The 24,642-nt window shown below is 40.7% G+C and overlaps 1 protein-coding gene across 3 annotated transcripts in view; it reads left to right on the forward strand.

Moving 5' to 3' along the window:
- MYO1B (myosin IB) overlaps positions 1 to 24,642 on the forward strand; it is a 172,366-nt gene that overhangs the window by 116,090 nt on the left and 31,634 nt on the right. For all 3 annotated transcript variants that reach the window (XM_075179930.1, XM_075179931.1, XM_075179932.1), the window contains exons 15-19: positions 1,874 to 1,936; positions 2,695 to 2,895; positions 7,038 to 7,264; positions 7,394 to 7,594; positions 15,453 to 15,546. In XM_075179930.1, coding sequence (XP_075036031.1) covers positions 1,874 to 1,936; positions 2,695 to 2,895; positions 7,038 to 7,264; positions 7,394 to 7,594; positions 15,453 to 15,546 — 786 coding nt within the window. The remainder of the gene's footprint in view (positions 1 to 1,873; positions 1,937 to 2,694; positions 2,896 to 7,037; positions 7,265 to 7,393; positions 7,595 to 15,452; positions 15,547 to 24,642) is intronic.

Consider the following 24,642-nt stretch of genomic DNA (forward strand, 5'->3'; position numbering starts at 1 on the left):
ACAGTGCTAATACATGTTGGAAGATTAAACATGTTTGCATCAAGTTGAAATTCCCCAATTACAAGACACTATCAAAAGAAGAAATAAAGTCACATTTTTTTGTGTGTAATGAAAACATTAAGAGATAGATGCAGTGGTTGAAGTGAGCATGTATAATCTATGGGACAAGGGAGTTTGAATCACAAGGTCACGTGCTACATCATATTGCACATTGGACCAGCTAGAATGCAAAGGTAACAAGTATTGAGTAAGCTGTTGGATCAGTCACACAGCACTGTTGGTCAGAGGGTTGTTTTCTTGGGTTAGCTGTGTAGAGGGTGGTAACAAGGTAACCTAGGGAGATTAAGATGCTGGTTGAGGAATATCACAAGCTTGTCTGAAGAAGTGGAGGTTCAGAGAGCGCTTGTTGAAGGTTTGAAGACTAGAGGAAAGTCTTACTGTGCGAGGGAGGGAATTCCACAAAGTGGGTGCAGCCCAAAAAAGTTCTGGAACCTGGAATGGGAGGGTGTTATGAGAGTGGAAGAGAGGCGCTGATCGTGTGCAGAGCGGAGGTGTCGAGTTGGGAGATATTTTGAGACAAGTGAGGAGATACATGTCTGTGCAATTTTGTTTACTCCCTTGTATGTTAGTAGAAGAATTTTATATTGGATTCTTTGAAAAACAGGCAACCAATGTAGAGACTGACACAGTGGCTCAGCAGAAGAACGATTTGCAAGGAAAATAAATCTAGCCGCTGCGTGCACCACTTATAAATTTTATTTGCTGCTGTAAAGTTAATTCTGCTTGTAAAGCTTACCTTGCCCAAAAACGCCATTGTTTTTGTCCTTTAACTGTCTGTTAAAAAGCACTACTATTCGTCTTATACAAGTATGGTACTCATTTCACAAAAAGGCAGATTGGAGAGACCATATCAGCAGGGTGGTGCTGTATCTACGGACCCAAAAGTAACCAAGGGCGCTCAGCAAATGTCTTTACTGCACACATGTGGAGAGCAGAACAGTGCTACAGGTGGAAGGACCCTCCCCAGGAGGATAGACCCTCCCCAACTCTGCTATGGAGCAGGCAGTGTAGTTTTCCACCCCTGGGCAGGGGCTAACATCACAGGGGGCATAGTTCACTATTGAAAGAAAAAATGAAAGAAGTAAGAAAAACAAACATGACAACAATGTTTAGCATAGGTATATTTTAACGAAGAACGTCTCTGAGGGTATAGGGGATTCAAAGCAATTTCGCCCATGTTGGGGGCAATATATCATATTAAAATACAAAAAGCCTTTTTCTGATTTGAACTCTCCTACCGTATTACTTTGTCAACATTACAAAAGGGCTCACTTGTTCCTAATTTTGTGAACATTTTTTTCCCTGTTTAAAATAATAGAAAAAAAAATCGGTGCTAGATTTTGATCTAGGTCCAGAGCAAGGGGCGTATCTAACATAACTACAAGAAATACACACAGCGCACTACTGACCTTAATGCTTACTGCCTTAGTTTCTGGCTCTGTTCCATACAAGTGCATGGGAATTTGACACAGATCAGGGAATGGAATGGAGACCGAGTCTGGAAGTATTTCAAGGGCACCCAATTTGGTCAAGCAGTTGATGAAAGGATACAGCATCTCTGAGCCCATTAGACATTAACTACTTCAGTGTAAAAAGTGTGTGCAATACATTGCTGTGCATTGTGTTGAAGAACCACCACAGCAGGCAGATGGTGAGAACATTGGTGCTTGGAGATTTATTTGGCAGTTTAGTGAATGGGGAATGCATCATAAAAATGTCCCTATAGAGTTGTAATCAGATATTTGACCTCTATTTCATTTCCTGTCTATGTCTTCCAAAGTGTAACTGACTTTTCCCTTGTAATTTTTTTTAGGGAATTGAGTGGACTCATATTGAGTACTTCAACAATGCCATCATATGTGATCTTATTGAGAATGTAAGTATAAGTACATCATATTACATGTAATGTGGTAGAACGGTTAGTTCATGGGTGTAACTGTCTTATGGTGGAATAGTCTGTAAAACATGGATTCTATTGTATGTTTTGCCTTGTGTATTATAAATATGCAAAGCATCATTTATACAGCTGTCCACATTGTAGGGATTTTATTTCTAATGCAAAATTAAGAAAACACATTTTAACAAGCCAATAAACCTTAAATACTGTATTATACATGTTGTAAGAATGTTCTCTACTACACTAAGGTACTCAAAATAAAAAATCTCCATACCACATGTAATGTCAACATTGGGCCTGATTCATTATGGAAAGTAAAGCAAAGAAAACAAACAGTAACTTTTCGCCTTGGCAAAACCATGTTGATTGGAGAGGGAGGTAAATTTAAAATGTGGGGACAGGTTTATAATTGGGGTAGGGCATGTCCTAGATAATTTCCAATTGTCAGTGTAAAAATAAAGATATGAAGTATTTCTGTCCTACATGAAAAAGTAGCCAGTACTTTCCTTACATGCAAAATAATAAGCTAATTTGTACCCCTCTGATTGTAACATGGTTTCGTGCAGGAGAAAACTTACTAATTTTCTTTTGCCTTACTTTCCTTAATGAATCAGTCCCATTGTATTTACAATATGTAAACACCTAAATGAAGATTATAATGACTTTTGAAGAATCTCTTCAGCTTTAGTTTTAAATGCGATTGTAAATATTACAGTGTTTATCTTGTTAAATTCTAGAACCAAAATGGAATCTTGGCCATGTTGGATGAAGAATGCCTAAGGCCAGGCACAGTTACTGATGACACATTCCTGGAAAAACTAAATCAAATATGTGCCACTCATCAGCATTTTGAGAGTCGAATGAGCAAGTGTTCACGATTCCTGAATGACACATCTCTGCCACACAGTTGCTTCAGGATTCAGCATTATGCTGGGAAGGTATCTTTGAGAACAATTGCCACCTTTTTATTTATTAGCGTTTATTTAGCGCCAGCATAGTGCACAGCACTTTACAATTGGTAATAGACATAAGATTACAACTGTTCCTATCAAATTCTTAGAAAAACGAAAAACATATGTACAGTGAGTGCCCAACTAAAGCACTCATATTTGGACTCATTTATAGGTGGATACTTTTACACTCTGAATGTATGTAGAAGAAACCCCCCCAGAGAAGAGTATTTCTGTTTAGCTAGACACAGTTTAACATGCATTTAGCTTAAAAACCGTAGTAGTATTGCAAGATGTACCTCAGGTGCACCATGTGTTGTGTAGAGTGGAAATGTGGCTTGATAGTGTTAGTAGTAAATGCTCAAAACATTTCTACACAATATAATAATATAGAGCTGTGCCATATCACACGTGAGAATATTGTCTTCACAGTTATTAAAAAATGTGACATTTACATTTTCAATATAAGGAGGCAGATTCAATTCTAAAAAAAAAAATCTAAATAAAAAATCCCGGAACGACCGCAAGACACTATGCAGCGATTTTTTTTCTTCATTATTTTAGTTGAAGTATCGCTTTCTCTTGCTTGCAGCCTTTTACAGCAGGGGTGTCCAACCTTTTAGCTTTCCTGGGCCACATTGGAAGACGACGAGTTGGTTTGGGCCGCACATAAGATACACTAACACTAACGATAGCTGATCATCCAAAAAACCATAGAAAACATAGTTAACATATATATATATGAGAAAAAAAAAGTGATATATATATATATATATATATATATATATATATCACTTTTTTTTCAAATCCCCCTATACTTACCTTTCAATCGCCCTGTTCAAAAAATCCTCTCTAGTTATTATACTATAATCACTTTTTGTATTGTTTCAATGCAATATCAATAAAGTGCATTGTATATCAGGGTGCCCTGACCAGGCCTGCGGTACCTGACATATACATCACTGTGACCCCAAATTGTGACCTGTTTTGCTAATTACACCACTATGTTAGTTAAGGGATAACAACTTATAATGGGCCAAAGAGAATAATATATAATGCCCCATTAGTATTACAAGTAGAAGTATGTAGCAGGGAGATAAGGTCCATGATGCTCCAGGACCAGGTGACTTTTATTCACTGGTCAGCATCCCTTGAAATAATAAAAAAAATCCCCCTTAACTTACCTTTTAATCGGCTTGTTCTCCTGTCCTCTTCTCTTCTTTTCTCCAATTCTGTGCTGCTGATTGTTCTTCTCGCGCGGGTGACTCCTCTGTGCTGCGCTCCGCAATGAATGTTGGGCGTGATGACATCACGCCCGACATTCACTGCGAGCACTGCACGGAGGAGGAATCAAGGGAGGGAGCCGGAGTACCAGCTGACGTGACCGCAAGGTAAGTATTTTCTTTTCTTTTTTTGCAGGATTTTTTTTTTCCATTAGTGCTGCCCCCTTGCCACAACCAAAACTCCTTCTGGGCCACATTTACAGACGTCGTGGGCCGCGGGTTGGACAACCCTGTTTTACAGTATAAATGGTAATAAAGCTTGGCGGCCAATTCAATCTGCCCCAATATCTAATGAAATACAAACATCACCACATCTTTAAAAATGAAAATGGGAATCTTCTTTCCTGCAGTAGTTGAAATGGAAATGTCAGTTATGTAATGCAAATATATGCCCACAATTTGATATAATACAGCCACAATGCTAATAATTAAGGTAATTGTTCGATTGGATGTGTAAATATGCAATCAATCAGAAGTGGCTAGATAGAATGACAAAGGTGACTATAAAATAGAACTGTCAAGCCTCAGGTCTTGTGGGTAGCTATCTGGGGATACGCCCATGTCTAATTGTGTCTCCATTACATGAACACACCCTTACTGTACTGAAATTACTCTTGCCTGCCACTGCCCTCCCCAGTTCTGCCTCTCCAGGTGATTAGTATTCATATATAGTCTTGGTACACATGCGTAGTAGCTAAATGTGTATGTTATTGCAAAACAAAATTGACTTGCTTCTGACTCTAAATGTGTAAAACAGGAAAGTGATTATATCTAGATGTCTCATATCCTTTCATTCACCTTTTTACTATGAAGCTTATAATGAAAGTATGAACTCTGCAATTGACTAAGAAAATAGTTTTAATTTTTTATTATAGTTAGTATTCAGTTGCACTAAATGGTCAGTTTTTGCTATCTGGAAAAGTGCACCATGCAAACGCTATCATGAGATGCTACTCTATACTCTTGGTTATTAACACTGACAAGGCTGCACCACACCCATCCCCTCTGCTTCTAAACTTAGCAAGAGGCATGTTAGGTAGCATCCAATGCTTCTCAGACTGGGAGTGAGGTGCTTGGTTGTGTCAACAAAGCCATGAGCCAAACATAACAATTTTCACCGCACCAAGCTCAACCCCTTATATATCACAGAGATCTATTTGTCTCATCAAATGGGGAGGTGCTCCTACACATTGCCAATATATACCTTTAGAAAAGGGAAAAAGGAAAGGGGGAAAGGGTAGGAAAATGTGTATATAGGGCACTCTTTTGGTACAATATATACAATGTATTTCTGTTAAGAGTAATATCTTTATTAGAGTAAACAAATAATTGGTTAGCGAAATAATTTAAAAACACTCAGTCAATAAAAATGTTGACCAAATAAACTGGGTAGAACACTGTTAAAAAGTAGTAAAAAAGACTACTATGCTGTCTCACTGTGTTCTGTCAATAATGTTAAGAAATGAGCTGTACCAATATCATATAAGGTATTGATATTGAATTCAGTATATAAAAAAGTATGATGGATTATCCTTGTTGTGTATCCAATCCTTCTATCATTTCATAGGTTTATTACAGGACACATAGTTTCCCATTAATGACTATATACATATCTCCTCTCAAAAAGCAGTCCCCTATTATTGCTCCTAGGGGTAGAACTAGGTACTACACTGGTTATTGTAGTGTGGATATTGATAATCTAATGGTACAGAGGTACATATTCTCACCCCTCTACTGCTAAATAGTAATGATGTAACAGTATGTTCAAGTACATGAATTGAGCAATATAGGAGACTGGGGTTAGGTATCACTAAATATCTAGATACCTGTCTCACCACCTAATCCGTTTATCTACCTCTAAGTCTGCTAATGAGTGAGGTGCTCTTAAGTGTGAGAGCCCAAGGACTAACTAGTAAGGGATTAGCTAGTATAATATGCACTTCTGAATAACATGTACTTTCTAACACTGTAATATAGTGCCTAGCGTAACCCCGCTAATCTGTTGGAGAGGAGTAAGGTAGTGCAGCTCAATACATATTTAAATAATATTAGACAGTCAAATAGTGAGCTCAGCTAAACGCCAACGCGCGTTTCGCTAAGAGCTTTATCAAAGCATTTATTAGCGGGGTTACGCTAGGCACTATATTACAGTACAGCACTGTATAGTGGGGAGAAAACAGGACTTCTATAAAACAGGGACGTACAATGGAGGTTCAACAAATGTAGACATGAAAACAAAAGGTAGATGGGGTCCAGCTCATAAAAGAGCTTACATACTACATAGAAGAAACAGGCTGAAAAGGAGGAGTGACTCAGGCTCAGAATGAAGATTTGGACAATTGTGAGGGTGTGTAAGTGTGCATCGTATAGATGGGAGTAGGGTAGGCTCTAATGAAGAGATGGGTCTTCAGATGGGCTATATAGCAGCTAAGACAATATTAGGCAATATTTGCAAGCAAAGTTGGGAAAAAATATGCTAGTGCTTGGACACACTTTTATTAAAAAATCAAAGTGCATGCTTGAAAGCATGCTCAATGAAAACTTAAAGACATTAGTAGGCACTTAATCCCTTTGCAACATACAAGGTAACATGCATTTTTACCCCTAAATTAGATCAGGTTATTAATAACATTAAGCATTCTCTGTTCCGGAATAAATAAAGAAAAAAATCTTCATATACTATACACAAAGAATTTCTTGAGGTTACCAACCTTTTATGGTTGCCTGCTTGCCAACAAATTGTTTAATTTTGTATTTATTTTATGTATTTAGCTTTGCAATTATTGTTACACTTATAGCATTTGGGTCTTCTGTATTACCTAGTGGTTCAATTCATCTGCATTCCAGGTCATGTACCAAGTGGAAGGGTTTGTTGATAAGAACAATGACTTGCTCTATCGTGACCTCTCCCAAGCTATGTGGAAAGCAAACCATGCACTTATCAAGGATATGTTCCCAGAAGGCAATCCAGTCAAGATAAATCTCAAGAGGCCACCAACTGCGGGTTCACAGTTCAAGGCATCAGTGTCAACCCTGATGAAGAACTTGCTAACCAAAAATCCTAACTATATTCGGTAAAATTAATTCATTTTACATTTTTATACCTAACTGCTTAAAACTTGATTGCTGTTTCCTAGTCAATGTATTTGTGGACTATCCTTTTTACTTCGTTTATAATACATGGGATTTGTGAACGTTTTCAGGTGCGTTAAGCCAAATGACAAGAAGGCTGCCCATATCTTCAATGATGCCCTTGTGCGTCACCAAGTCAGTTACCTTGGTCTACTTGAAAACGTCCGGGTCAGAAGAGCAGGCTATGCCTTCAGACAGCCATATGAACCTTGTTTGGAAAGGTACAAGATGTTGTGCAAACAGACATGGCCCCACTGGAAAGGACCAGCAAGGTAGGTTTGCTTTTGAATCATTATATATGGGAAGTGAGGGATCCTGATGTGCAAAGAATAAGCATGTTGGAAGGCACTGAAAGCTGATGGAGCCAAAAGTTTGCCCCTGGAGTCCATCTCCAGTAGTATTTTCTTATCTTTGCCCTAAAGGACCACAAACTATAATGCGGCTTATCCTCTGCTTATTATCTTCTGCATAAGGTATGCTGGTAATTCTGTGGATATAGAAATGATACTCATAAGAATAATTGACATTGATTTGATGTCTCATATTTAAAAACAAATTTTTCAGTGCTTTAAAATACTCATCCTTTATTTGTTTTTAGTTTTTTCTATAAATAAGTCATGTGTTGGGGTGTCATTTACAGATGGTAGTGAATAAAGCCTTTAGACTATATGAATATATTTTTAAAGTGGGAACAACATGTTGCACAATGTTAAATCTCTGGGTATGAAAATCACCAATACTATTCCTGTTATAAAACAAATGATTTATAATGTTAAAATACTTTATGCTAACATCTCTGTATGCATCCTACTCCACTCTCTTACCAACTTTGTGATAAGATGACAGCTGACATCTCCCATGTAAATAATATCTGTATAAATGTGAGTTTTGATGTAATTGTTTAAAACAAGTAATTTCATTAGGAAAACTTGTCTGTTCTAACGAATAATGCACCACCTAACATGAATTATTACAGATATTACAAGTCCACAACCTGTTTAAAATCACTTGGCCAGTGGCCTTGTGTTGTTATATAGTCATGAATCTGCTCCCATGGATCCAATATACAAATATTAATATATGAATACTTGAATTTTTTGGTCATTCTAAACTGCAAACAAACTAAAAAGTAGTAAAAGCAGTATGGTTCCATCCCTCTCTCCTAGAATGTTGTGTGCCAGTGGTCCCAGTCTAGGCAGGTGGTGGGACAACTATTAGATTTGGGGGCTCACATACAGCGGCTGAATCATCCAAAAGGTCACACATTCTATATATTTTTTTTTTTATTATTATTCATTCCACTTAAAAAGAAAAATTGTTAATTAAAAAGAAAATGTTTTATTTTTAATAATATTTCATATGCATTCAATTGAGAAATGCCATTGGGATGCATACTGTTACAATGATCTACTGGAACTGAGGTTCTTCAACAGGGTGCTTGAAGACTTCACAAGGTGTGTGTGTGTATTTCCAGATATCATTGGCATGTACTGTATGTCAGTGTTAAGTCCGTAACTATCGTTTTTAAATGAAAGGTTGTCCGATGCGATTGCTGTGGTTGAAAAGCACAAAGGTTTTATTTGCAAAGTATATTAAAAGGCAAAGTTTGGTATACATAAGCATGCATCTGCTAGCACAAACTTCTATCAGTACTCTGTAAATTGTACCCCTCTAGCTTTGGAAACCAAAGTACACATTTACAGTATTAAAGTCTTCATTCATAGATCGAAGGGTCTTGACCTCCCAAGAACTCAGTACAGCATTGGTGGATTCTTCTGGTCATTGTTCCTTGAAACTGCCAGATGTCCTTCTTCAGTTTCCTGCCTCTAGACCTGTACAAACTGGTTTTTATGATCCCTGTAAGCTGGCTTTTTAGTGTATGAAAAAGCAATATTATTTATAACTAGCGTCCGCACTTTGCGAACGCTACACAAATAATACCGGAAACGTTCTCATGCAATTGCGAACAGAATAATTCCAAACACTATATAATTTGTAAGTTGAAAACATATTTTAGCCTCTTTACCACTTTATTTTATATAAATAGATTAGTATATGTTAAGCTTCATAAAAGGTTGTTGTGAAAATAATTACGTTGCATATAGCTTGCATCGCTACTGATTGTAGTGTACAGAAAATATTGATTACCACCTTCAATCAATTATTTAACTTTAACAGTCCGCAATAGCATTGATGCCATGAAAGTGTACAGCAGTATTGGTAATTCCCAATAGTATATCTACAGTAACAGTACTTCTCAGTTATGTCACATATGGTAAAATGCCCTTCAATATGTCACCAGTATTACGAATGCTCAATAATATGGCAATAGTATAATATGGGCAGCACAGTGAGTGGCCTAGTGGTTAGCACTTCTGCCTCACAGCACTGGGGTTATGAGTTCAATTCCCGACCATGGCCTTATCTGTGTGGAGTTTGTATGTTCTCCCTGTGTTTGCGTGGGTTTCCTCCGCGTGCTCCGGTTTCCCCCCACACTCCAAAAATATACTGGTAGGTCAATTGGCTGCTATCAAAATTGACCCTAGTCTCTCCCTCTCTGTCTGTCTGTGTTTTGTGTGTGTTTGTGTGTGTGTGTGTGCTTATATTAGGGAATTTAGACTGTAAGCTCCAATGGGGCAGGGACTGATCTAAATGAGATCTCTGTACAGCGCTGCGGAATTAGTGGCGCTATATAAATAAATGATGATGATGATGATGAATAGTAACAGCAATGGCAAATAATAGCTAAACAGCAGGTCACTGGTACTAGTAATGCCCAGTAATATGAGAGCAGTAGCAGTAATGTTCAATCATTTCACTAGTAAAATTCAGCAATACAAATAGTACCAAGTGATATGCAAACAGTGACTTTAATGGTCCATGATATGCCACCAGTAGTAGCCATGCCAAATAATAAGCCATCAGTAATAGTATTGCCTAGTAGTCTGCCACCAGTACATACCCCACATTATCCTTCTTCTCTTCCTGATCCAGCATTTTTTTTCCTTATGATAATAGTTCTGCCCCAGACGCGCTAACTAGCCAGCATCACTTGGTGGGAGGGATACACCATGGCCCTTTACTGTTTTTAAAGGCTGTATACTGTATGTTATTCAAAATGCTGCTGCTGTCAGGCTTCACGTCTCTTGCCACATACCCCACTATCCTTCATTAGGCAAAAAGAGGGGGAACAAAGTCCTTTTGCTTATCTATAGTTCAAGTTGGTCGTCAGCTGGGACCTTGCCCTCTACAGCAAGCTTACTGGACTAAAATAAATCACCACACAAGACAGTCACGCATTACACTACATTACTTATTCTGTTAATTACACCTCCAAAACACTGTCGTCCATCCACACACTTACATATCAAACCTAAAACTGTACACTGCACCCATCTGCAGTCTGAACGCCAATTACTGGTCATTGTTTTGTCACTGTCCATATTGTAATTCATAACTGCCCTGTGCATTGTAACATTCAGAGCGCTTTAATTGGGCTGTCTCATTTCCACCTTCGTGTACACCTTTAAACTACCCTCAACCACCAAACTGTTATGCCATAAGCAATGACTGGGTCACATTTGCTAATATTAAACAAAATCAGCTTTACTCTGTTACTCTTGTGGAAATTATTTGCTTCATCCTACTTTTGAAGTTTGGGTATCCAAATATTTAATTGGGTGCCCTTAGCCCCTAAGTATGAACAGTTGGAGTTGTGAAAGTCAAATAATTGGATGAAGTCGTTTCAAATTAATAAACATCGATTTAATTTGCTTTATCTGAAAATATGCAAATAGCACGCTAGGGCGTGGAAGGGCTTGCTATGCAATAACACTAGCGAACACTTATAAATACATTTACACTCGCGCATACATTTGTAAATAGTTCACCTTAATAAAATTCCAGCACATAGTCCTTTATATTCAAATGTAACAAATTTAAAAGCTTAATTTAGTAATGTTAAAGCCACTTTATTGACATCTAAGGTTCAGGATATAGGAAATGTATCGTGTTTAGTGTCATACTAATCCACTTTTCACCATCAGACATCCGCTTTAGTAAGCGATCACACCCTGCGTATGCTAGTTATGGATGATAAAAGATTAATGCTTGAAATGATATTGTGTTTGGAATGCTAATAGGCTGATTTGAACCAGTATTTTGGCGGCTCCTGAGGGAAGACATGTAGGCAACAGTTGGAGAGTTGTCCCCCAACTCTTGGAGAGCATCGTTTGAACTGACCTATGACCTGCATTGTACTGGACTGTCTTAAATCCTGAACCAATGGAATAATGCCATGACATCACCACTGTTTTTTAAGTACCACAAACTGTATATAAACCAGGCACTTTGAACATCATTCAGTCTACTTTGACCACAGGCTTCAGGACTGAATGACTTTTTGCTGGATCCAGTGCGGTGCATATGTATCGGCTGTACTTATTTTTATGTTGTCGTTGTTTTACATCTTGCTATTAAATCTCTATTGTGCGTTGGAACTACATTGATCGCAGCGGACAATATTTATTGATAGCGACTAAACGAACATAACTGAGTCTATGGTTGGGTCTGGCAGGTGCGGTTACAAATCCATTTGTAGCACTGGTAGTCACAAGTGAAAGCAAAAACCTCTACAATAATCTACTTGACTGGGAACTGCCATGATGATTTCTTTTTCACGTGGGCAGTACTGTATATGCTCTGAACAAAGATGGTACAATGGTGGAAACACTTTAAATGACCAACCATTTCATTGTAATGTTTGATATGTCAGCAATGTTTCAACTTTGTAAAGTCTGTACTTGCTATGCTGCAGTATTCATTTTGACTTTAAATATCTTCATATGGTATGACATTTGTATACCTTTTTCTTTTGTTTTACATCTCTTTTACATATTCATCTTTCTTTTCCTACCAGCACCATTTAGTGCATGTGAAGTGTTTAAAAAGAAATGTTACAGACATACGTGACACAGGATTAATTTAGCATTTGAATATTGTCCTGTTGTATGATGTGGGCATTGGTGTACCTGTTTGTTTAGTTTAAAATTAATTTTACATCAGTGGCGCACGCAGGGGGGGTTTCTGAGTCTCCAGAACCCCCCCCCTGCGCTAACTAAGTGGCCGCTATAGCTGCACTGTCCTATACAGCAGCCGCGGCGCTGTCAAAGAAGCGTCCGCGGCGGTGCTGTAGTGTATACAGCACCGCCGCGGACGCTTCTTAGACAGCGCCGCGGCTGCTGTATAGAACAGCGCTGAAGAAACGGAGCTGCTGCGCATGTGCAGCAGCTCTCGCGGGGGGGTGGTTTTTTTGGGGGGGGGTCGGCCCTGTACATGTACATCATACTCCCCTCCCCATCATTTAGTGCATGTGAAAAGCGAGAGTCCAGACATCACCTTTTTTTTCCTTCCTATTGTATAGAACAACACATTCCTGAATAATGTCTTCTACCAGCCTGACATGCTGTAGCCTGTTGTCAGTTCACAATATGTACAACTTTAGCAATTTGTTCTGTTTGTCTGAAATAGTTAACATGATCAGTCATTGTAATCTCATAAATTTACAATTTTGTCTGTGACCTAAGTGTTACCTTGCTGTAGCTTGCAATGCCGTTCTACAGCATTCTTACTGTTCAGATAGTGCCAGTGTTGCAAATTACTAAAGCACTGTTTAAATATAAACAGTAGGGGCCTGATTCATTAAGGAACTTAAATTAAGAAGTTTCTTATTTAAGTCTCCTGGACAAAACCATGTTACAATGCAAGAGGTGAAAACATGAAAAAACAGTCAGTTCAGTAACATTCAGTAATGTATTATAGCTTATTGAACTAGTTGGTTGGAATGTTCCTTTAAGATCACCTTACCTGGCTTGAAAATAAGAATGATGAATGAGGACAACAGACTAGATGGATATCTGCTTAAAAAAGACTAAATGAAAGAACACCGAAGTTGGAATGCAGATAGACGTACATTACTGTGGTGTATGGTTTACTAGAAATGCATAACGGCACCGTACTGTTCTCTTAGAATGTCTGTTTTGACAATTCATACTCTGTTTAAAGAGTAGGACAATAAATTTGATTACTGTTTTATTGTTGCCATTTAGTTGCCATATATATAGCAACAGTATAAATAATATGAAACATGTTAGATTTTTTCCAAATTTTTTTGCAGAATTTTGTTTTTGAAATGTGAAAGCAAAAGTCAGGTGTGAATAATATAGCATAGTAACCATTTAAATGTTGAACTGTCCGTTTGCAGTATCAAGATTTCCTCCAGCTTTCTACCATGTGTACTTTTTTCCTTCTTTGTAAGAATTACTAATGCTCTGAAAGTGTGCCAGAAATGCGCCTTTGTTCTGTACCAGAAAGCTTTGAATTTTCAGTTACAATAAACATCTTATGCATCGTGCACAAAACTAGGAACAGACAATATTTCTATTGATGTTATACAATTATATTTCATAGATATCTTCTGCTAATTGAAGGTTCATTTTGACACACCTATGATGAAAACTTTCTTTTGCTAAATCCCTTACTGAACATTACACCAAAAACTCATAATATTGGATGATAAATGACATATTCAAAGTTGTGTTATACTGTGATGAATGACAAGAAATGGTGTATTCCGAGTAAAAATTATTTTGATTGAGCCTTATTATGTACTAACTTTTTGTCCTGCTGACTGGTGTGAAAAATCATACAAACCGGACACCTAGTGCTTGGAGCCCCCAATTGGTGCCGTAGGGCCCTACTAGCCACTATAGACCTGATTGGGGGGGGGGGGGGGGCGCGCTCGCAGGTTTGTCTAATAGCCTCCAGCCTAATTCTGTGTCACTCTCTTTTAAAGTAGTTGTAGTGCTGAGGCCCTTGGTCAGTCTAAATGCCCCCACCCTGATATGATAGAGTGCAGCCTAAAACTCCTTATCCTTATACTGGGGGTTCTGTTTTATCCACTCAACTCTTACACTGCAAAGCCAAGTTAGTCAAACCCCCTCCCAGTTTGGATGAGGGGTGAGCACCAAAATGTCACGGCTTGAGTAATTGGGTGTCTAAGCCTCATCTCACTGGTGCTGCTGGAACAGTACATCTCTACAAACTCCAGACAGTTGGGTACACCAGATATTTCTCTCCAGTATACATCTGTTAAAGCCCTTAGTACTTAACTTCAGTCTTAATCAGAAGTAATCCAGTAAAGGGAAATAAATCAATATGGGAGCGGTTGATAATCTTAAAACCTTGATCTGACACACATACGAAATACAAATGAAACTAAATGCATGTGTTTTTTCCCCTTTAAAAATTAAATGTGAATCTTCTGCATTAGTTCAAATGGAAACGTCAGTAAAGTAATGTGAGTAAATGGCTGCAACTTCATATAGTATAGCCACAACACTAATGAATTAAGTACTATCGCATTGAGGGGTCCGTACTCGATCAGCCAACCTGAAGCTGCTGGAGTATTGTCATCCTCATCATCGTGCTGTCCTTCAGCACCCCTAAGATACACCTCCTGATGGGCGGGTATATGTGTGTGCACGCGCCCATGTCCATTTGTGTCACAATTCCATGAACACACCTATTCAATACTCTACTTGTCTGTCCCTGTCTGCCTAAGGACAGGCAAGTCAACGATAAGCAAAAAAGTACAAGCTGATCTATTTCCTATGCTTTTTTTGGTGTGCATGTGCACTTTTAGACGTGTTTTTAATTCCAAATGAGCCTATCAGGTGCGTTAACAGGGGTATATAGCCCAAGTTCAGTGGAATAATAATGTAGTTCAAGACAGTTCAATGGTTCAATTGTCCTGGACGATCCTTAAGGACCACAGGTATAAGTCCAGTTGGTAAGCATTAAAAGACAGAAAAAAACAGGTATGAGATCAGTGTGTTAGTGATTTAGTTTAGTAAATTAGTTTATTATTTTGCAAATAAGTTAAATAGTGACTGTTTGTTAATGTAACACATCCTTCAGCTTCAATGCCGCATGGTTTTGCTTAGTTGCACAGTTATTCCTTTTTTTTTTTTTTTTTGCTTTACTTACCTTAATGAATCGGGCCCAAGGTGCATTTAGTTTAGGCAAGCAGCTAAAGGTTTATTTAATCTATTTTTTTTTACTTGTTTATAGAGTTGGTGTAGAAGTGCTTCTCCATGATTTGGAAATTCCTAAAGAAGAATTTTCCTTTGGAAGATCAAAAATTTTCATCCGTAATCCACGAACGGTATGTCTGCTTATTCATCCACCATGTGTTATCTGGTTAAAGGTACTGCAATGTCAGTGATTTGTATGCGAGTAGCATATTGCTGCAATACTCCCATCATAGTTGTGTGTCATGGTCAAGTTATTGCCGCCAACCCCTTCTTCACTCTCAGTGGGTGATGACACAGAACAAAGCGTTTCGGTATACAGTTCTAGTACCACAATCAAGCTCGTTTCTTGTGTGAGGCCTGCATCGCTACTAAAAAATAAGGAAGGGTAACTTGGCAAGAGAAAGAGTAAAGAGTTCAAGAATATCAATGACCTGCTCACCATTTTCAAAGTGAAGGATAGTTCTTAATTTAAATATATAATAAACACACAAAGACTGACAACAGTGATGCACTAATATCTTCTGCCAAAGTGAAGGGCTTTACAGCTTGCCCTCTAAATCAGAATTACAAATTTCTGTACGCCACTGGATTCCATTCTAGCCTGGCAATTTGGAAAACTCTGATGCTCAGCTTGAGAGGGCCACAGGTTATCTACCCACCAATTATCTTATGTCTTTAGCTAGTACAACTCTGAGCTGGTGGATAATACTAATCATTATCTGTTATTGGTTCACTCTGTATTCCTTTAATTTACCTTTTTGCTCATGACAGTGCTTTCCTTATTTTGATGCACTGACCTGTTTTTTGCATTCCCCACTTTCTCCATAAATTACCCCAAATACCATTGCTTAGCACATATAGATATTACACATATCATAAGCATTGTTTATTTGTAAGACAACAAAAAATACTGCAGTGCTAGACAGAACTGCAAATCAAACAAAATGCAATCACACATAAAAACAGAACAAGAATGACAATGGAAGTGCAGGCATGAGACAGGATAGTGAGATCTTATAGTCTAGAGGAAGAGGGCAATGATGATACAATAGGAACTAGTGAGACACAGATTGGACATGGGACAGTAGCTGGTAGAACCAGGGCTGCCAAGAGGAATTCAGGGCCCCGGTACAACAAATTCATGGGGCCCCCCTTATACTTGAGTATGCTTAAAAAAAACAACAACGGAGGTGTGGTCATGCATTTGGGGGCGTGGCAAATGCGCCATTGGGGCGTGGCTAAAACATCAAAATCACTAGGCTCTTAATTCGCCCGAGCGTCACATATGTCCAAGCACTCCTGATTCAGGACATCTAGCACCACAGTGTAGTATAGAAAAAATGCAGTGTGTACACAAAGAGTTCAGTCTTGGCCTGCACCTTACATTGGGCACAACACTCACCAAAAATTGACATTGTCCCTACTAGAATCACAACATTTCACATACTGTCATGCTCTCTCCTACCTGTTGTTCTCACTTTCACCACCTGTGGCTGCATGTTTCTTTAGTTGCGGCTTGTCTGGGTCCTGGAATTCTGGGGGCCCTATTTGGAAAAAAATAGCTACATTAATTCCAAACAACCCTGGCGTTAAATCAATACCATCCACAATAAATAATTAGGCCTTCTTCCAGCTCCAATATTACAATAATGTGCCCCTTCATCATCGCCATGCCTTATGATCACACTGCGCCCTCCATGCTGCTTTTGCCCCCTTTACCTGGCTCCCCTTTATCACACTATACTATGCTGCTCCCCCCCTTTTTCAATCCCACTGTGCCATGCCTCCCCCCCCCTTTTTAACCCCACTGTGCCATGCTGCCCCGTTTTTTAACCCCTCTGTGCCCTCCCTCGTTTATTAACCCCTCTGTCATGCTGCCCCCCCCCCCCCCGTTTTTTAACCCCTCTGTGCCCCCTCGTTTTTTAACACCTCTGTCATGCTGCCCCCCTCGTTTATTAACCCCTCTGTCATGCTGCCCACCCCCTCTCTTCTCTCTTCTCTCTTGGTCTTCTCTGCTGCTCTGTGCTCCATTGCTCCAGACTGACTGAATGCTGGGCGTGACATGATGACGTCACACCCGGCATTCAGACAGTCTGAATGGAGCAGAGAGGAGGGCCGCCGCCGCCGCCGCGATCACACGTGAGTTTGTTTTGTTTTTTTTAACTACCCTGCTCCCCCCACCTCCCGCTGCAAAAGAAAAAGAAAAAAAATTTGTTTTGAAAAAAATAAAGAAAAAAATTGGCAGCGCAAGGGCCCGGGCCTTCCCCCTGACATGCCCGGTAATTAGTACCCGCTCCCCCCCCTCTCGGCGGCCCTGGGTAGAACATGCAGAGGATAGTCTATATCATTGAGGTGGATTTTCAGAACGTGCTTGAAAGATCGAAGGTTGTCGGAGAGTCTGGCCAGGCGGGGTAGGGAGCTCCATAAGTGAGGAGCAATATTGGAGAAGTCTTGAAGGTTACCAGAGAAAAGGTGTAGGTCAGAGGCACATGAAAGATGTTGAGAAGGAGTGAATCTCAGGGCAAGGTCAGAGATGAAGTGGAGAGAATAAATTTATGGTATGGACTTCAAAGGAGGAGAGGGAATGTTCAGGAAGCATGGCATGGAAGTTGCAACCAGGGAACAGTAGGAAATCTTAATCCACCATATCTTTAAGTCTCTCACTACTTTCATATGTGCTAGTAAAGCAGCCTTAAAGGTTGAAGCCCACACGTTGGCAACATTTTATACTGTTCAGAAATATAAGAAGAAAATTGTTATGAATGGAATACTATTGGCTCTATGGTATTTTAGTTGCTGTAAAGTCTATATCGCTTCTTAACACTGGCAAGCGTGAATGTAGTCTTAGATTCTAGCAGTTTGTTGGGTTAAAGCGGTGTTTCTCAACCCTAGTTCTCAAGTACCCCTAACAGTACATGTTTTCCATATCACTTTGCTGGAGCACAGGTGTAATCATTACTGACTGACACATTTTGAAAGATCCACAAGTGGCAAAATATATCATTGGTCACCTGGAAAACCTGCAGTGTTAGGGGTACTTGAGGATTGGGGTTGGGAAACACTGGGTTAAAGTGTAAGGGACCCATAGCACATGAAACATTTTGTGCACCATTTCCTATATTTTTCAGTTTGAATTTGTAATGTATGTGTTTAAACATTACAGCTGTAATTTTCCTGAAGCCCAGAGATGACAATGGAGGCTTTATCTCACATTGTACTACTGCTAGCTGCTATGTAAAAAAATACATTATTTTCGTGTCAAAGTGGCAAGCCTATCTGATTGTAGATTTTGCATTACAACAATACTAAGAAAACAGTTTGCTCAGGGAATTGGTCTGCCCATGTGTCACTGAATTTGTTTCTTTATCTTTTTGTTAAAGAACAGCTCACCTATAACATATACATCTAAAAAGTTGGAAAGTTTATAAAATGAGAGATTGTTACATTGTGTTCTCTGAACCCTTGACCAAGGCTGAATTGATTAGTTCAGTGCACTATATGGTCTTTTGAAATATGCAGTTTAAGAAGATTGCAATAGCTTGTTAACTAAAAGTGTAAATCAAATAGTAATGTATGAAGAGTATATATTATGGTATATTTATACCAGTGTTTCCTGATATAAATGTTTATTGAAATTGTAATATGTCTATGTGCAGTTGCTTGTGTCTGCGTACAATGCATGAGTAAATGACAATATATACATGCACATACATGGTGTCGGGGCGTTCTAATGTAGGGTGAGTATAGTAAGTGCGTGTTTCCGCAATTGCAAACCGATGCAGATATGCATGAGAAAGCCATATTGTTTGCTGGTAGTCATAGGCAGATTCTAATATTGGATGTTGATGATGTTCTTCGGCACTAGTCAACCTCTTGTGATTGGATGTTTGCGATTGCACCATTGACGCTGATTAGTGTTTTCTCTTTCACACTAGTTGGGGGATACTGCTCACCTTGGGGTATAGAGTGCGCTGTGGGAGTAATGGCACTAAAAAACTTGTCTAGCCTGCTCCCCTCCCCTCTATGCCCTCTCCACAGGAAGAGCTCAGTTTTGTTCTTAGTGCCTATGGAGTAGGGCACTTTCAGTTTAGTCTTAGAGTTTTTTTGTGTTTTTTATACATAGGATTTCTCCGCGGCCCACACTGGGTGACTGCCGCGGGTACTTCAGGGAGAGCGCCAGAGGCACTCGAGTGCTGCCCACCCTGATTTATGTAGGGCTTCCGGGAAAAGGATCACCTGGCACTCCGGTAGTGTCCAGGACCCAGCCGCTTTAAGGGAGGCGATGCGGGCCGCCTCGGGAGCCACGGCAGCATGCTTCGGTCGCCCATGACTGCTGTAGAGGCGGAGCTACTTGCGGTCCAGTTGCCCAGCCTGTCAACTGGCATTTGGAGGAGTTGAGGTGCAAACAGGTAGTGAGGCATGTTATGCTGGTGGGGGGAGCTGTCGCTGGAGCGCAGTCCCCACCTTGGTCTGATGTGTGTTTTCTTTCTGCAATTACAAATGTATGTTTTTTGCTGATTTTGTGCAGGCCAGCAAAGAGTTAAGTGGGCGTGGTTAGGTAATTAACTCACCTGTTTTTTTCCAGGGCTCTGGCAAGTTTATCAGCCATTTCCCACCCTGCCTGCTGGACACTCAGATGCAGACACATCCCTGGGGATTGAGAACCAGTAGATATAGAGTGGCTTTGCTGTTTTTTATCTTTTTCAGTGTTTGTGTGTTTTCTATCTGCTATACATCCTGTGGGGGTAAATTCCAGAACAATTCTGGTTCTTATCTTAGCTGAAGCACTGTATTATTGTGTATATCTATAGTGTTACAGTTTGTCATATACTGTACAGTTCTTCTTTGTTATAAGAACTACAGTTCTGTTTTGCAATATGTCAGAAAGAGGTACCGGGGCCAAATCCAAGGCTGTCTCTCTAATGTACTACACCTGTACTAGGTGTGATTTCAAATTGCCTGGTGGATAGTCAGACCAGGGGGGCCTGTGCACGGTATGCGAGGCCGAGGACCTGGACGGGGTCTCGTCTGTGGGTGCTGCAGACATCGTGGAACCAGCTTGGACTAAAGAGCTGGCACGGTCTATTGCCAAATTGAGGAGAGACAACCCATGCCTGGAGATGGTAGGTGCTGATACGTTTTCCTCTTCTCCGGGTACGCAGTCCTCAGACACCATTCCTTTGGGACAGGCATCTCAGTTGCTACAGGGTGGTCCAGGGGTCTCCCAGGAGCCTGTTTGGATGAGTAGTTTGAAACGGTCTGTGCAGGGGTTGACCAGAGTGTCTACCTTGAAAAATTGTTCCATTCGAGTATGGCAGGGGGACCGCGTAAAGTTAGTTAGAGTTTAACTTTACCGCGTAAAGTTAGAGTTAGTAGATTCGGACACGGATCCATCCGAATTTGGAGATGGTGATGTTCTAGAGGATCCTGACTATGAGGAGTTGCCCACAGGTGAGGAGGATATGTCCAATAGACAGGGCATTGAGGACCTTATCCTGGCAGTGCGATAGGTTCTTAACATATCGGATGGGGAACAATCTGTAGACCTCCATATTTAAAAGGGCAAAGAGAAGAACAGTTTTCTTCCCTCCTTCTGCAGAACTGTTGAAAATTTGGGACAAGGCTAGACTTAAATTTCAGATTCCCAGACAATACAAACTTTTCTACCACTTTTCAGATTCAGAGGTAGGATCATGAGATACTCATCCGAGTATCGATGCTCCTATTGCACACTTGGCGAAGTCTACTGTTTTTCCGTTGCTGAATGCAGCGTCGCTTAAAGACAGATACTGACAAAAAGTGTGAAGCGATTTTGAAATCGATTTATTTAGCATCTGGGGTGTCCCTGCACCCGGTGATGGTGGCAGCTTTCGTCACCATCACTAGAACTGGCAGAGCATATTTAAAGATGCTGCTGAGTTTTTAGGGGATGCGGTTCTGGATGCGGATCAGGTATTGTCAAAAACCTTCACCCTAGCAGTGGCAGCTTAGAGCACATTTTGGTTAAGATCTTAGAAAGGGGATGCTGATTCCAAGAGAGCTTTGCAATATATCTCATATGACAGAGCGGCTTTGTTTGGTTCTCCTTTGGACAAATTTATTGCCCAGGCCACAGGGTGAAGAGTACTCCTCTTCTCGCAGCTGTGCCAAAAGCAAGAGAGGTGTTTTTGCTCTTTTCAGTTTGTCGATCACTTTAGAGGTGGTTCTTCCAGAACCCAAGCCCCGGTTACAAGGGTAGGGGGGCAAAGAGGCAGACGGGCCTGGACAGGACGTCGCCCTGCCCCTAAGCCAGCAGAAAAACAAGCAGCATGATTTCCTGCACCCTCCACCAGGGGCTCCGGTGGTGGAAGCACGCCTACTCCTCTTTTTGGAGCGGTGGCTCAGGTCCACCAAAGATGCCTGGGTGAAAGGCATATTGTCCAGGCGATACATCTTGGACCTAGTGGGTGCCCTCCATGGCATTTCATGACTACACCTTTTCCCACCTTTTATGGTGTTCCTGGGATTGTTGTTCGACACACATTGTCAGTGTTTTTCTCCCTTCAAACAAAGTACGGCAGATCCATCATCAGGTGAAAGATCTTTTATCTCTAAATTGCGTCTCAGTACTTCAATGTATGAAGCTACTGGATTACATAGTTTCCTTGTTCGAGGCTCTGCCGTTTGCTCGTTTCCATTCACGCAAGTTCTAACAGGAGATTCTGGCAAAGTGGTCAAGGTTGTATCCCTGCTTAGAAAGGCAGGTCTTTTTGTTGTCCCAGACAACACACCTGTCTCTTCTTTGGTGACTGAGGAGGGACATCCTAACACAGGGGTGTCCTTTCTCGATGTGGGTTTGGACCATTGTAACGACTGATGCCAGCTTGTTGGGGTGGGTTCCAGTCACTTTTCACATCAGATTGCAAGGGCTTTGGACGCCGGAGGAAGCATGGTTGCCCATAAATGTTCTGGAACTACAGGCAGTATTCAATGCTCTAGTTCATGCACAGTCCTTCCTGGCACGTCGGCCGATATGAATACAGTCGGACAATGCTACGGCGGTGGCTTACATAAATCCTCAATGAGGAACAAGGAGTCCTCTTGTCATGAATGAAGTGTCAAAGATCATGAAATGGGTGGAACAGATTCCTGCCATTTCAGCAGTGTTCATTCCGGGGGTGGTCAACTGGTAAATGGTAGCTCCATCCGTAGGTGTTTTCTCAAATAGTTCTTCGACGGGGTTGGCCAGAAATAGACATTTATGGCCTTGCGGCATAACCGCATGGTGGAAAGGTATTTGTGCCAGGTCAAGAGACCCTCAGGCGTTCTTAGTGGATGCTATGACTGTACGCTGGAACTTCAAGTTGGTGTACCTTTACCCTCCACTTCTGATGCTGCCGTGGTTCTTGCAGAAATTGAGAGTGATTCTACTGGCACCAGATTGGCCAAGAAGAGAGTGGTACTCAGATCTTCTAAATGTGATTGTGGATCGTCCTTTGCCTCTCAGGAAAGATCTTTTAAGTCAAGGTCCATTCTTTCATCAGGACCTTGATCAATTGCTTTTGAAGGATTGGAGGTTGAATCCTTGATTCTCAGAAAGAAAGTGTTTTCGGAGAGAGTGTTTAAAACCATGATCCAGATGAGAAAAGAGTCGTCATCCACCATTTATCACAGCATTTAGAAAGCATATCTATGTTTGTGTGAGAAGATCAAAGTGCCTACTAATTCTTTTCGTTTGGCCAGAGTGTTGGCTTTTCTGCAAGATGGTCTGAACAAGGGATTGTGGTTGTAGTCCCTTAAGGTCCAGGTAGTTGTGTTGTCGTTGTATTTTCATAAACGTATTGCACTGTTACCAGAGGTGCAAATGTTTCTACGGGGTGTATTTCATGTACAACCGCCTTTTGTTCCGCCAGTGGCTCCTTGGGACCTCAATTCGATCCTTTCAGCGCTTCAAAAGTCGACCCTTTGTACCTTTTTGAAGTCTCTCTTTAAAACTTCTCTCGTGGAAAGTGACCTTTTTGCTGGCCATTGCTTCGGGCAGACGGGTTTCGGAGTTGGCAGCCCCGTTATGTCGGGCTCCTCTTCTGATTTTCCATGACGATTTTGTGGTGCTTAGATCTAAGCCTTCGTTTGAAGCAAAGGGTGTCTCGAGGTTTCACATAAATCAAGATATGGGTTTGCCTATTCTTCCTCAGGATTCGCTGGCGTCTGGTCAGGACTCAATCTCTTTAGATGTGGTCAGAGCTTTGAGAATTTATGTGGACTGTACAGCTTCGGTTCGAAAGACTGATGGTCTTCTAGTCCTGTATGACTATCGTAAGCGTGGCTGGCCGGCTACAAAGCAGACGACGGCTAGATGGATCAGCGCTACTATCCGGCAGGCGTACGTTTCGGAGGGCTCTTCGGTTCCTAAAGGTCTGATAGCTCATTTCACAAGGTCAGTTAGTGCCTCTTGGGCGGTGTGACATGGGGCCTTGGCTGAGCAGTTGTGTAGAGCAGCTACTTGGTCTTCTGTTAGTACATTCATAAGGTTTTATCGTTTCCACGTCTTTGCTTCAAATCTTGTGGCTTGGTTAGTAAATAAACTGAGCTCTTCCTGAGGAGGGGGCATAGAGGGCAGGGGAGCAGGCTAGACAAGTGTTTTTTAGTGCCATTACTCCCACAGGGCCCTCTATACCCCAAGGTAAGCAGTGTTCCCCAACTCATGTTGGGGAACACTGCGAAAGAGAGAGAGATTTTACGGTAAGTACAAAAATCATATTTTTTTGGTTGTTCAGACATGTTATGCTTTTGTGTTCATGTTTAAGCAAATCATTTTTCTTTTTTTCATACATTATTATTATTATTATTATTATTATTATTATTAATTTTTATTTATAGGGCGCCACTAGGTGTCCGTAGCGCCGTACAGGGACAAACAAAGTTACAATACAAGGGGAGACAGTACAGTACAGTAAACAATAAGCACAGTAGCTCGGTGAGCTCAAAGCACAGCTAGAGGAGCGAGGCGAAGGTCCTGCATACGGCCGAGCCCGAGAGGGAAGGGCCGGATGACAGGGAAACCCCCAGAGGGGAGAGGAAGGAGTGAGAGGGGACGGGGGGGGAAGAGGGTCTTCGAGGAGGAGGGCTAGGTAGCTGGAGAGCCGAGTTAAGAGTGGTGAGGACAGGAGGAGAGATGACCCTGCTCAGAGGAGCGTACATGAAATGGAGTGTTGCTTCTACTATATTAGAGAGGGGTTTAAAAAAAA

This window comes from Mixophyes fleayi, chromosome 7, assembly GCF_038048845.1.
Source record: "Mixophyes fleayi isolate aMixFle1 chromosome 7, aMixFle1.hap1, whole genome shotgun sequence".
NCBI classification, from domain to species: Eukaryota; Metazoa; Chordata; class Amphibia; order Anura; family Limnodynastidae; genus Mixophyes; species Mixophyes fleayi.